The following is a 15,327-nucleotide window of genomic DNA, read 5'->3' as shown; positions in this document are numbered from 1 at the left end:
TCTCTCTGCATCCACACTAACATTTATTATTTTGGGACTTTTTGATAAAGACCATTCTTACTGGAGATAAGTGATATCTCATTGTGATTTTGATTTGCATTTCCCTAATGATAGATATATTAAGCATTTTTTTATATGTTTGTTGGCCATTAGTCTATCTTCTTTTGAAAAGTTTCTGTTTATGTCCTTTGCCCACTTTTTGATAGGGTTGTTTGATTTTTTCTTGCTGATTTTCCTGAGTTCTCTATAGATCTAGTTATCAGCTCTTTATCAGATATGTAACATGTGAATATTTTCTTCACTTCTGTAGGCTGTCTGTTTGCTCTCATGATAGCTTCCTTGGCTGTGCAGAAGCTTTTAATTTGGTCAGGGTCCATTTACTTATTTTTGTTGTTGCTGTGATTGCCTTTGGGGTCTTCTTCATAAATTCTTTACCTAGGCCAATGGGCCAATGTCTATAAGAGTTTTTCCAAAATTTTCTTCTAGAATTCTTATAGTTTCATGCCTTAGGTTTAAGTCTGTTATTCACTGTGAATTGATTTCTTGTGAGAGGTGAAAGGTGCAGATCCTGATTCAGTCTTCTACATTTGGCTGTCTAATTTTTACAGCACCATTTATTGAATAAGGATTCTTTTTCCAGTATATGTTTTTGTCTGCTTTGTCAAAGATTAGATGGCTATTCATATAGCCTGTTCTTGAGCTCACTATTTCTTTCTTCTGCTTGATTGATTCTTCTGTTGAGAGACTCTGATGCATTTTCCAGTTTGTCAATTGAATTTTTCAGCTCCAAAATTTCTCCTTGATTTTTTCCCATTATTTCTATATCTTTGTTAAGTTCTCTGATAGAATTCTGAATTCCTTCTCTGCATTATCTTGAAGTTCATTGAGCTTCCTCAAGACAGCTATTTAAAATTCTCTCTCTGAGAAGTTACATATCTCTATCACTCCAGGAATGGTCGATGGTGCCTTATTTAGTTTGTTTGGTGAAGTCTTGTTTTCCTGGATGTTCTTGATGTTTGTGGACATTCCTGGATGTCTGGACATTGAAGAGTTAGGCATTTCTTCTAATCTTTGCAGTCTGTGCTTGTTTGAATCTGTCCTCCTTGAGAGAACTTTCCAAGAATTCAAAGGGGATTGCGTGTTTTGACCTAATTCTGCTGTCACTGCACCTGTTTCAGCACTAGGGAGAACCCTAAGCCTAGGAATGCTGCAACTCTTGCAGACTCCAAGATATGCAGCCTTGGTGGGTTGGGAAAGGTATGGGATAATTCCCTGCATTACCACGGAGAGTCTCTAGCTCTCCTCCCTCTTTTTCCTTTAATTGGAAGGAGTGTCTCTCTGCACTGGGCTGCCTGGAGTTGGGCAAGGGGTGACACAGCCACTCCCAAGACCAACACAGCTGGCATCACACTAGGTCGTACTGGAAGTTTGGCAGAGCAACACAGTACTGGGGTTCAAACAAGGCCCATGGCCACTACTACCTGGCTGATATTGATGTTTGTTCAGAGCCCAAGGCTACTTTAATCAGCAGGTAGTGAATACTGCCAGTACAGTGTTCATCTCATCAGAGAAGTAGATCTTGTTCTGGCCCAGGGTGAGTCTAGAAATGCTGTCTAGGAGCAGGGGCCAGGAATCAGGGGCTTCTAAAAGCTGTCTGGTGCTTTATTTTACTGTGTCTGATCTGGTACTCAAGTTGTAAGAGAAAGTCCTTTGTTATCATCTCTCTCCTTCCTCCAAGTAGAAGGAATCTCTCTTTGAGCTGTACTGCCTAGAGTTGGGGGAGGGGTGATGCAAGCATTCCTGTGGCCACCACAACTGGTGTCTCATTGTTTCACACCCCAACTTTACTCCTTTGAGATCAGTTCAGCACTAGAGCTTACCCAAGGACTGCTGCCCTTGTGGCTTGACTGCCGTTCAAATTCATTCAGAGCCCCAGGCCACTTTAGTCAGCCAGTAGTGAAGCTGGCTAGGACTTGGGTTCCACCCACTAGGGCAGAGGATTCCCCTCCAGCCAGGGCTGTTCTGAATGTTCCCTTTGTGGGCACTGGCAGAATTCTTCCCTCTGTGTGTGACAGGGCAGCAGTGAATTCCAGTGCAAAGTCCCACACTCAATCTCTCTTCTACATTGTCTGGGATTGGCAGGGGGATAGTATAGGTAATACAAGACTGTTTTTTCTATTTCTTTAATGCCTCTTTCCTTATTGTTATGTATAAACCAGGTATTGTGATTACTTACCTGATTTTTTTTTGTTGTTGTTCTTATGAAGGTGCTTTTTTGCTTAGATAGTTGTTCCATTTGGTAATCCTGTGGGGAGATGATCTCTGGAGGTTTCTATTTGGCCATCAAACAAAAATGGAAATATACCCAAACTTATAGAATGCAGCGAATGCAGTCCTAAGAGGAAATATTATAGCAATAAACACCTACATCAAAAGAGAGGAAAGATTACAAATAAAAACATTGTGACTCAAGGAAATAGAAAAAGAAGAACAAACTAAGACCAATTTTAGCAAAAGGAAAAAAATACTAAAGAGCAGAAATAAATGAAATATAGATAAGAAAAACAATAAAAGGATCAACAAAACTAAGAGTTGGTTATTTGAAAAGATAAAAATCAACAAACCTTTGGCTAGACTAACCAAGATAAGAAAAGACTCAAATAAAGAAAATCAGAAATGAAAGAAGAGATATTACACAGAAATACAAAAGATTATAAGAGACTATTACAAACAAGTACATGCCAAAAAAACTGAATAACCTAGAAGAAATGGATAAATTCCTAGACATATACAATCCACCAAGACTGAATCATGAAGAAACAGAAAATCTTAAGAGACCATTATCAAAACAGCAGATTGAAGCAGTAATAAAAACTCTCCTATTAAGAGCCCAGGGCCTAATGGCTTTACTGCTGAATTCAATGAAACATTTAAAGAAGACTGAGGCATGGAGAATGGGTGGCATATATAGTGCCAAATTAATCAGTCAAAGTAGGTAAAAGGGGTGGGCTGTGTTATGCAACAGGTCTGACTGTTTCAGAACCTACAAGGGCTCAAGGTCAACTTTCTAGCAAGAATTGAGATTCAAGACAACTCAAACAACAGCAGCCAAGGGAATCCCAGGGCTCATTAGGCTAAGCAATGTTGTAAGAACCATAAAAATCTCAGATACATTCAGAGCCCTAGGGACGGGAGATTTTTCTAATTCATTCAGCCAGCCCTTAACTAGGGCTTGGCTTATAAGGAAGCAGGTAAGGCACAGACAGGGCAACGGTGATGGTCATCTAAGGATTGCCCATTTTGCTGGCCTGAGGCTGCTGAGGGACTGATGGGATGAATGACAGGATAACATATTCTTCCTTAAAACCACATAGCTCCTGACAAGCAATGATGTAAGTTTCTCAGATATGTTTATTCCAAGCTCCACTTACCTCCCTGTTCCTCTTTCTGACTCTGATGCTATTTTTAGGCTTACTATTGTTCTTATTCTTTTTCTGTATATACTCTGACATTCATTACTTTTAAATTTAAGAGATCATTTGAGTTTTGTTGTTTTAGGTTTGACTTAGAAACATTTACAGAACTATAAAATTCCTATTGCATCAAGGAATTCTAGGGTTAGTGGTATCTTGGAAAGTTGTTACAAGGTTTGAATAAGACAGGACCAACTTCATGTAACTGAAGGCAATATTGCCGTTAGACTACTTAATTCTACTATAGTCCCCATTAGATCCTATTTCCCATTTCTTTAATTATCTCAGTTACTTTGTGCTGAATCTTTTTTACTTCCCCCAAATGCACTATAAAATACAATGTTTCAAACAAGGCCAAAAATGCTTAGAGCAGAAAGATTATGCCCTTTTCAGTAGGAAATATCATTGTGGGTACCATCTCCAACTAATGGTGTCCATTTTTTGGTATTTCAGGAGAAATTTAAAAACACATCAAATACCTTCAAAAGGAGTTCACATAGCACTTTAACTCTAGCTAGAAAATAATTTTCTATAGTTGGCAAGTTTCTTCCTTTAATAATGTATTTATTCCCACATAGACAAAAATAAGCAAACAAAATAGCAAAATATAGTCTATTGTTTTCTAAAAGCACATGTCCCATGAGGAAAACTTTATTTCTTTTCTTGATATTTTCCTTGTAGACCTGTTTGGTTCCCTGTTTAGAAAGACTGGAGACTGGCTGCTCAGCTCTCCATAAGTAGCCTTTGATTACTTAAGGAGCTTGTTATTTGTCTTTTTCCCTCCGTGCTGTAGGACCCTTCTATAAAGACTTTTATTTTTCATTAAGCATTCTCAATTTCTTTGGATCATTTTGTACACTTAAAACATTTTTATTGACTTTTGCAAATTCTTAGGTTATTCTTAGCATATGAAACTTGAAATGCTTGATAGAGCCTGATCTTGCAGCTAATGGGGTAATGGAGCTGGCATTTTTGAATGTTGCTTCCCACGCCCCTGCAGGGGTTTGGCAAGGGAAATTAAATTGTGGTGGGAGGTGGTTTTGGGGGGTGGATAGTCCTTTATGCTGCTGAGTAGTATAGTGCTCTTTTCATTCTTCACAGAATAGTCACAGGCCAAGTTTCTCACTGTGATCAAAGATTTCAGAAACGTAAAAGCTGAGAGATGCCTTTACAAAACATGGCAATTTTATTAATACTGAAAGTAAACTTTTCATATTGGTTGATATCATGTTTTAATATTACCTGAAGGCAGAAAATTTATTGAGTCATGAGAAATATCCAAAAATAGCCAGATTCCAACCCCTCCCTTGATTACAACTCGAATGACTAGGAATACAATGTTGCCTATTTTTGTCTTCAGTAAATGTGAAGATTTTGATATCACTAGTAGTCAAAATCTTATTACAATAATTATCTAGAAATTTTCCAAACTATTTATAATACTGAAACTCCCTAATATTAAATATTACTTTAAGAAGTAGGGATTATAAACTAGGGTTTAAAAATGGTTTGTAGTAATTTGGGTATAATATATTCTACCTGCTTTTATTTAGTCTACCCTTCTGATTTTTTAAATTTTAATCTTGTCTGCTTTAATGCAAGCTTATATTTCTCTGCATTTGTTTGGCAAAAATAGCAAGTGTACAATATACCCTTTATATTCTTTTTCTTTACATTAGAAGATAATCATATTATTTCTCAGCCATATTCTAAGACTAAATTACAGCAATGATTTGGACTATGCTTTCCCATTTTTTTCTGGTTTCTATAAACTTCTTTTCATTTTTTAAAATAATTTTTGTTGCTCTTTCTCAGGCTCTTTCCAGTTTTCCCAAGATTATGTTTCAAATTAAATCCAGAATTTTAATAAGAGCTTGACCCCTGTTAATTAGACATTTTAGATAACAGAAAAGAACATCAGAATGCCATTTTCTCGTGGAAATTTGCAATACTTGGTGTATCAAGGAAGACTGGAAAATTTCCAATATAGCAGAGCTCAAGTAGGGCTATATATATGATTGCAAATGGTTTCCTAGTCTGTATTTTTTGCTTCATTTTCCAGTTGATTCTAGAAAGTGAAGTGGTTCCTTCCAATGATTACGAGATTATAGAAGTGGATGCACCTCTGCACCTGGCTGTATAGGCAGGTGAAAAGGATGACCACAGACATGGTGTGACAGAGGCATCCAAAAGCTACTTGAGCCCCAAATCTCTCTCCCACCTGCTTATCTTGAAAGAATGTTCTAGAGAAAGATTTTATGTCACTAAGGGTTTTTCTTTGTATAATTCAGGTACTTATTCTGCATTGTCTATGTAAATCCCTGACACCTAGTATGAATGATTTTATCAGATAACTTTCTCTGAATGACTTGAGAGAACCAAGGGCAACAACATAGAATAGGCAATGTGGGACAGAAAAATACAAATCTTGACTCACTTCATATTTTGCCTAGAGCTGGTTCTAGGCAGAAAATACTCTAGACAGAGAGATATACACTAATTCTTCATCATTTCAAGGTAAGAAATGTATCAATGTTCCCTAATTTTTAACAATAATCCAAGGTGCTCCTACCCAATGTTGGGGGTGAGTGTGAGTATAGAGCAGGGAAAATGGTAAAACAATGTCTTAGCAAATCCTTTATTTTATTACATGCACCTATGGTTGTTGAAAAGTCCAGAAGCAGCACAATTCTGACTTCCTCTATTGTCCTTTCTTATAATGGGTCATAGTGGGCTTTGGTACATGCCTCAGTAATAATGGTCATGGCCTTGGGTCTCTTCTCTTGGTTATTGGTGCCTTCTAGTCACTGTCCTTCTCACCGAGTCTGATGCATATGTAAACTCAAAGGTTAAAATTTCACTTCTTCTTACACAATCTTTACAAGCTTCCCAATCTCTGTGACCTGTGATAATCAATAAAGACAAAGAATATGAGCTTTTCTTAATCCTTCCTAAATAATTTAAGTTTCCTAATATAACATATACATAATAACTATTTACCTTTGTACAACATAGCAGTTCATTGTTTACAAAACATTCTCCTTTCAATCTGATAAATTATTGAACTTCTGCTATGCAGTAAGCATTGTGGTGTGGATACAAACATGAATAAAAAAAATTTCCTCATCTTGAGCAACTTAGTCATTTTTTTGTGGTGCTCTTTGACATATTACATTTGCTTCTCAAAGCAGCCTTGGGAAATGTTATTATCACTGTATTAGATTGAATAACCAAAGAATAAAACTCAGAGAGTTTTAAGATTATTAAGATTATTTCCGGAATCAGAGAAGACCCCATATAGCAAAAGCAATTTTAAGCAATAAAAACAAAATGGGAGGTATTAACTTGCCAGACTTCAAACTATACTACAAGGCGGTGTTTCTTAAAACTGCCTGGTATTGGCACAAGTGCAGGGACACAGACCAGTGGAACACAACAGAAAATCCAAATATAAAAAAACCATCCTTATATAGACACCTAATCTTTGACAAAGCAGGCAAAAACATACTCTAGGGACAAGAATCCCTATTCAATAAATGGTGCTGGAAAAATTTGTTATCCACATGTAGAAGACTGAAACAGGACCCACAGCTTTCACCTCTCACAAAAATCAAATCATGGTGGATAACAGACTTAAACCTTAGGTGTGAAACGATTAGAATTCTAGAAGAAAATGTAGGAAAGACTCTTGCAGACATTGGCCTAGGTAAAGAATTTATGAAGAAGACCCCTAAGGCAATCACAGCAACAACAAAAATAAATGAATGGGACCTGATTAAATTAAAAAGCTTCTGCACAGCCAAAGAAACAGTCACGAGAATAAACAGACCACCTACAGAATGGGAAAAAATTTTTGCATACTACACATCAGATAAAGGACTGATAACAAGAATCTATTTAGAACTCAGGAAAATCAGCAAGGAAAAAATCAAACAACCCTATCAAAAAGTGGGAAAATGACATGAATAGAAATTTCTCAAAAGAGGATATAAGAATGGCTAACAAACATATGAAAAAACGCTCAACATCCCTAATCATCAGAGAAATGCAAATCAAAACCACAATGAGATATCACTTAACTCCAGTGAGAATAGCCTTTATCCAAAAGTCCCAAAACAACACATGTTGGCGTGGGTGTGGAGAGACAGGAACGCTAATACACTGCTGGTGGGACTGCAAACTAGTGCAACCCCTGTGGAAAGCATTATGGAGATATCTTAAACAGATTCAAGTAGACCTACCATTTGATCCAGCAATCCCATTATTGGGCATATACCCAAAGGAACAAAGGTCATTCTATAACAAAGACACCTGTACCTGAATGTTTATAGCAGCACAATTCACAATTGCAAAGATGTGGAAACAACCCAAATGCCCATCAATTCATGAATGGATTAGTAAACTGTGGTATACGTATACCATGGAGTATTACTCAGCTATAAGAAATAACGGAGATACGACATCTCTATGGTTCTCCTGGAGAGAGTTGGAACACATTATATTAAGTGAAGTATCCCAAGAATGGAAAAACAAGCAACACATGTACTCACCGGAAAATTGGTTTCCCTGATCACCACCTAAATTCACATCTGGGAATGATACCAATCGGATATCAGACTGAGGTGGGGGGTGGGGGGAGGGGATGTATGTATGCCTACATGATGAGTGCATTGCGCACCGTCTGGGGAATGGTCATGTTTGAAGGTGCTGACTCGGGGAGGGGGGGAATGCGAGGAGGGGATAGGTATATACCTACATGATGAGTGCAACGCGCACTGTCTGGGGAACGGACACGCCTGGAGCTTTGACTTGGGGGGACAGGCGGTACAAGGGCAACGTATATAAGCTGAACTTTTGTATCCCCCATAATAAGCTGAAATAAAAAAAAGTTTAAAAAAAAGATTATTTCCCTGCCTGAGATTACACCATTTTAAGTGGTAGAGCTATGCACTGGGTCTAGATACTTCATTACAGAACTTTTGTCCTTAGAAGATGTTATTCTGTCTATTTTTTAAAAATGGAGTGATTAACATGCTCTCATCTCCTCATGTCCAGGTCATTGTCTTCAGATCATTCCTAGTTTATTGTGAATGCAATTTAAAAAATTTAGTAACATGGGAATAAAGAGTTGGAAAAAATACAAAATGTCCTTTTTCTATCAGTATAGGGTGTACTACCTATACTACCTCAAAGAACTTGCTTAAATTATTTTTATTCTGTAATATGATTCTATAAACCCTGGACCCATAATGTGATAATTCACACATATGTACTTGAATATATATGATATATATTTAATATGTATATATTTTTCTTTTTCCTAACTTAAATCTTTCTTTTTCCAATTTAATTTCTCTTTCTCTAGGTCAGTTGGTATTCTTGGCTTGATGAAAAAAGAAAATGATTCTAAGGTGACAGAATTTGTTCTTCTGGGCCTATCATCCTCCTGGGAGCTGCAACTCTTTCTCTTCTTAATATTTTTGTTGTTTTACATTGCTGTTGTCCTGGGAAACCTCTCAATAGTGATAACAGTGCGAGCTGATGCTAGCCTGCTCCAATCTCCCATGTACTATTTTTTGGGCCATCTCTCCTTCATTGACCTATGCTTGAGTTGTGTTACTGTGCCTAAGATGTTAGGGGATTTCCTACAGCAGGGCAAGACCATCTCTTTTTCAGGATGCCTGGCCCAGATCTACTTCCTCCACTTTCTGGGAGCCAGTGAGATGTTTCTGCTGACGGTCATGGCCTATGACAGGTATGTCGCCATATGTAACCCTTTGCATTACCTGACAGTCATGAACCGCCAGCTCTGCCTTCAGTTGGTTTTTGCCTGCTGGTGTGGGGGTTTCATCCACTCTATCACACAGGTTATACTGGTCACCCAGCTGCCCTTCTGTGGCCCCAACAAATTGGACAACTTCTACTGTGATGTCCCACAGGTCATCAAGCTGGCCTGCATGGACACCTATGTGGTAGAAGTGCTGATGGTTGCCAACAGTGGTCTGCTGTCTCTTGTCTGCTTCTTGGTCTTGATGTTCTCTTATGCCATCATCCTGACCACCCTGAGAACTCGCCTCCACCAGGGCCAGAGCAAAGCCCTCTCTACCTGTGCCTCCCACCTAATGGTGGTCAGCCTGATCTTTGTGCCATGTGTATTCATCTACTTGAGGCCTTTCTGCAGCTTCTCTGTGGATAAGATATTCTCTGTGTTTTACACGGTGATCACACCTATGTTGAACCCCCTCATCTATACACTCAGAAATGCTGATATGAAGACAGCTATGAAGAAGCAGAGAAAAAAGCATGTGGAATTCTGTTGCTTTCTTAAAGAATGAGCAGGAAGAGGTGATTTAGAAAACATACTTTCTTGGGACACTCTTATCTTGTGCATGAACACATGTGTGAAAACCATTTTGGTGACTTTGATATAAAAGAGAAGACAGCATAAAAATTATAATGCATCACTCCTGATTATAGTCAGGAGTCATAGGTGGCTTTTTTGAGTGTTAAATATAAAGCAGGATATTTAGGAAAATTTACTGGCCCACAAATGATAACGGGAATTAATTGAGTGCTAGGGTCAAAGGACACCTTGAAAGATTAACACTTCTATCTTTATGTCTATAAAGTCTTCATTTATTAAATTTGTTTCACTTTTTAACTCTATTAAAATGAAAGGGGATATTATAACTCCTTTTGTGTCCTGCTTCTTCAGGATTTGACAATTCCTAGTGCAAGGAAGTTCCTTCTGATTTCTTATCAGAGCCTCTTCTGAAGCAGTGTGAATTCCTTTTGTTCTGTCACTAACAAAGCCTCAAAACAGCACCAACCACCGTATATATTAGTGTTTTCCTAGAAACTGTGTTCCATAGTGTGCCAAATTTTAGAAATGCAGTTGAACAATTCACTTGACAAAGTTTATGTGTGAAAGAAAGAACATCCGGGAGTACTAGGGTGATAGAAGCTACTAGTATTCTGTCGTAGAGGCTTCTCAAGAGGCATCCCATTTCACCTCGAGTTTTTCTTTGATTGGAATTATAGTGGGAATGAGGAGATAAGCTAGCTATCCAACTGATCATAATGTTTAAGAGCTCTGAGCTCTATAGAAAAACAGAAAGAAATGAGCTGTGGTTTAAAGCATTCATCCATCTGATCCTGGGTCTTGTGCTCATAGTTACTACCTCTCAATCTCAAATATGCTTCGAGGAGTAGGTAATATTATTTAACTTCATTTTTGCAAATGAACTGGGAGTTAAGTGACTTGCCCAAGATCACTTAGTAAAAGTGTAATCAAGAAAGCTAGTAATTTTAGATAATTAAGTTAATATCTTTTTCTCCCCAGAAAGAGTATTTATCCGAATTATATGGACTAGTTGCTTAATTTCTACAATACCTGTATAGAAGCTCCAGAGCTAGAAGATCCCCAAAAAGGTTCACTTAAACATTTATATTTAAGATTCTTTATTTCTCATATAGGCTCCTCGGAACTTTCTATGGCTATGGAAACATCTATTCTATTTACTAAATAATAAGATAGTAATAAACTTTTTAGCACTACTTTTATAATTGGCCATTTTATTTCCTAATTAATTGATATGGAGATGCTTTTCTGATTTTTTAGCTGAAAAAATACCTCTGAGAAAAGTATCTGAAACAGATCTACTACTAGGATTTACTGGGTAATTTGCAATACCCCTGGTCATGTAAGAATTTTTTTATATTGGAACAAAGAATGGATTTTTATTTCTGTGTTGGGAGTTAATGACTTTAAGGAACCATCTATATGTATGTGTGTATGCATGTGTTGCTGCAGGACTCCTCACAGACCAGGGACAAAGCTGCCTCTTGGGACGTTTCTACCTTGGGTGGGTGAGGGTGGGAATGGCATCTCTGACACAGATCACACTTTCCTCTTTCCCCTTCACTCTACTCAACGTTTCCACAGGTGTCCTTTGCCTGCAGTGAATATCCTGAAGAGCAGGAAATTGTCAGCCAGAGTTGCGTGTGTGTTGACAGAAAGATTTAAGTGGTGCTATGGGTCAGCCAGGCACCTCGCAAGGACATGGAGCTCCAGGCTTTCTTTTAGTATCAGCTGGCTGCAACTGCCCCCTTTCTGATGTCCCTCTTTCATAGCAAATGTTAGAGTCTTGGCAAATCATTTTAAATGTCTAGTTGGTATCTGGGATTGGTAGCATTATATTCAGAAAGCTGGAATTTTTGTCTGTCCCCTTTTGCATTTTCAATCCTCTGTACTTACTTAGCCAATTACCCATATTAGAATTCTTTTTATTAATAAACAGATAAAGTTTCTGTTTTTTTCAGAATGCACATGATTGATACTATCTGGGTGCCTGGTGCTGCAGAGTTCTCTGTTCAGCACCATGATGGTGCCACTAATTTAAACATTTTGCTTGCCTACTTGAACTGCAGAAAAATTTTAAATGTAGTAAAATATTTTAATAGTTTTATAAGCAAATAAGCCATTTTACTGTTGGGTTAGTGGTCCAATGTAGTGATACTAAGCACCATCTTTCCCCTCTTTTGCTACAACTTTGAGTAAATTGTACAAAATGGTGGAAATGGCCTATTTATTGGCTAGTTACTTGCCATGTTGCCTTCAACATAGTTTTATAAGGAGTTTTTTGGGATGACACCTACACTTTCTCTGCATAACAGATGAAGTGCTACCCAATTACTGTTACCCAATTACTTGCCCACCAATTCCCTCAGGGTTCTGATGATGCATAAAGATTACTGGGAGTTTCTTTCTCTTGGTGGCCAGGAGCATAGGAAGCTTTTGAAGACTAAGATCAGAAGCCATGGCATGGCTGTAAGCTCATAAATTCCCATCTTTTTTGAGAGAGAAACAGAGAAGAGAAGGAAGAAACTTGGGACCTCAGCCTCTTGGGCTGTAGGAGAGGAAGTGTGGCACATACATAAGAGAAGCATCATTATACAGATCTCAATCTTACAGTGTGTATATCTGAGTATAGATGACATTTTTATCTCAGAAAACATTTTTGATCTGAGACCTCAGATTGTGAAAATCCATGCTTTGGGACCACACTCAAGAAGACAGCCAGGGTAAGTTTTCCATCTGGAATGAAAAGTTACCCATCAGTGAAAGAGGCAAGGGCAATTTTCATTGATTCAAATTATATTCAAGGATAAAGATGAATCTTTAAATTCTTTACATGCTCTGCAACATTTGTTCTAGTAATTTTACTAAGTAATTTAGGAAATAATAATTACAGGTTCAAATGTGTATCAATATTATTTCAATTAGAATTTAGTCCTAGGTTTACCACTAACAATGAAACCTAGATAATTCAATTTCCTCTCTGTGCCTCATTTGCTTCACCAATAGCTAAATGAGAGGGATAAAAATCAAGTGATCTCTAAGATCCTCTATACCTATACCTCTATATCTATATCTATATCTATATCTATACCCTGTAGGGCTCAGCATAAACTATGCTTCTAAGAAGATTGGTATTACTCTAAAATGAATGGCTTAGGTCAGGAATTCTGCTTTATTCATCTTTTTATATTCACAGCACAGTACCAGACTCAGAGAATGTACTCAGTAAATACTTATTAAGTGAAAGGATGAATTAATACTGGTGCTGTATGAAATAGTGAAGATCAAATAGATGATACCTTAAACAGTCTCCACATTGGGTTACATTAACTCATTTGCAGATTTTTTTCAATGCTTTACTTGCTTATCTTTCCGCTCCACAAACAATTAGTAAATTGCTCCCTCAATTATGACCAATTAGAGGAATAGGATAGAATTGATAGGCAGCAAAATGATAAGTGACACAAGACAGGAAAACATGTACATGTGTCATAATGTCTCTATGAGGGATATTGAAGACAAGGACATTATTGCACAAAAAAGCTTTCTGTGGGATGGAGCTTACTGTTAGGAAAGAGATCCAGTATGTTTGATCTCTGCCCTTTGTAAATCACTCCCAGAAAGAACCAACATTAAATCTCTTAAAGGATTTCAGGAGCTGCATTTTTTGCTAATTGACCTGTTTTAAATCACTTTGATAAGCTCATTAAATTAAATAAAGCAGCTACCTTTTTTTCTTTAACTACACAGATCCTATTATAACCAGGATATATTCTTTGGCATTGTCCTAGAGAGATCAAATTTGACCTACGAACCTGGGCAAACCAATGGGAACAATCAGTCCCACAGATACTCTGGTCCACAGAGTTCAGATACTGATATTTATGAAATTCCACCACTAAAATGATCATGACTTAGATTTGGAAGATTGTTTATTGTTTTTACATTCATTATCTAATTTGATCCTTACCATGGGTAGCATTATCTCACAGGGTAGGCTCTGAAATTAATAGACCTTAGGAAAATTTTGTTCCTGTTACGCAGCCTGTAACAGGCAGAGCTGTGAGTCAAGCCCAGTTATTCTTTCTGTCTGTCTGTCTGTCTGTCTATATCTATCTATCTACACACCTTTCTACCTATCCATCTAATCTTTCTACCTATCATTTATTTAAGGAGATGTGTATTGTGTGTGTTCTGAAATAAAAGTACCGTAATTCAAAACCAGTCTTTTCACTATTATATTGAGCAATTTACCTTACATCTTCAATCTTTTTTGTTCTACTCTGTAAAATGGAGGTAATACAGATTAAGATGTTGCTGTGAGGATAGAATGAGGTAACATATGCAAACAGATTAGCACAGAATCCTGCACATAGTAAAGTGCTCAGCAAATCTCTCCTTAAAGAGAGATTCCACTTTATAGATTCAAATTAAAAGTAGAACATTTCATAAATACAAAAAATGTTACATAGATGATCTCATTTTAATTCTGAAACAGCTTTATGAGGTAAATAATTTTTTCATCCATCTTTTATAAGAGAGAAAACTGAGAATCAGAGAAGATAGACAGATTGACCCAAAGTTACCCAGCTGATGACGGCACTCAAACTTACACCACTCAGCTTCTGAGCAGTGTTCTTTTCACTATCCATGCAGAAAAGCAGTATTCTAAGTAAAAAGAGAGAATAGCTAGTAATTTGCAATATTTCAGAAAAGCCATCGTTATTATATTTCAAAGATCTTCTTTAGATCTTGTCTCATGATTCATATCTTTTAAGAATTTTTCCCTGATTTTTCTTATCCAATAATTTTTCTCTGTATGCTTTAAGCACTTCTTTATACAGTTTATGAAATGATATCAGACACTTTTTTGACAACCATTTATAGCATTGTCTGTATGAGAGATTTTATTCTTAATTCTCACTATGATTACAAGGACAGTGAATTATCTGGGTCTTTTTTCAAGGCATAGGGATTGAGAATGAAAAAGGGACCTCAGTAGCTTTTGAAATTTTCAACTATTTAGAGCAACATAGAAAAAAGTATTTCTCTGTATATATTGTATAGATCTGTATAGATCCTATATTACTTACTGCCAAGCAAAGTAAAATTTTCACATGCAAGTCAAGGCTTAAGACTCACATGTCCCCAGTGTTAATTTATAAGCATGCATTGGTGGTGAGCAAGAGGCTACTCTATATGTTGTTCTCAGCCACTAAAAATGACTCGATTTTTAATTGTATTGAAACTTTCAATGTAATTTAGATATTGGAAACTGAGTCTTCCTCTTTTGATTAAATAGAATGTTACCTTTTTACATATGATCATATTATATATTATAATAAAAAGATTCACCTGGAATTTTTAGACATCAGATCTCAGGTTCTGACTTCACATTTTTATCTATAGCCTCAAAAATTAATTAATCCATTTAGTAAATAATTTAAGTTTCCACCACAAAGCAAATTTCTTTCTTTCTATTTTTTTTGGCAC

At 36.9% G+C, this 15,327-nt stretch overlaps 1 protein-coding gene across 1 annotated transcript; it reads left to right on the top strand.

The window, feature by feature from the left end:
• The first annotated feature begins 8,860 nt into the window (after positions 1 to 8,860).
• Positions 8,861 to 9,808, top strand: LOC138398199 (olfactory receptor 4Q3). Its single transcript, XM_069492461.1, has one exon. The coding sequence runs from the start codon at positions 8,861 to 8,863 to the stop codon at positions 9,806 to 9,808; it is 948 nt and encodes a 315-aa protein (XP_069348562.1).
• The last annotated feature ends 5,519 nt before the right edge of the window (positions 9,809 to 15,327 follow it).

The sequence above is a fragment of the Eulemur rufifrons genome, chromosome 2 (genome assembly GCF_041146395.1).
Source record: "Eulemur rufifrons isolate Redbay chromosome 2, OSU_ERuf_1, whole genome shotgun sequence".
Classification (NCBI taxonomy): Eukaryota; Metazoa; Chordata; class Mammalia; order Primates; family Lemuridae; genus Eulemur; species Eulemur rufifrons.
Note: the sequence above shows the minus strand (reverse complement) of the source record. Positions and strands in the feature narration are given on the sequence as shown.

What these genes read in the sequence shown, in the direction of transcription:
- LOC138398199 (XM_069492461.1), top strand. Translation starts at nt 8,861, where the DNA reads ATGAAAAAAGAAAATGATTCTAAGGTGACAGAATTTGTTCTTCTGGGC.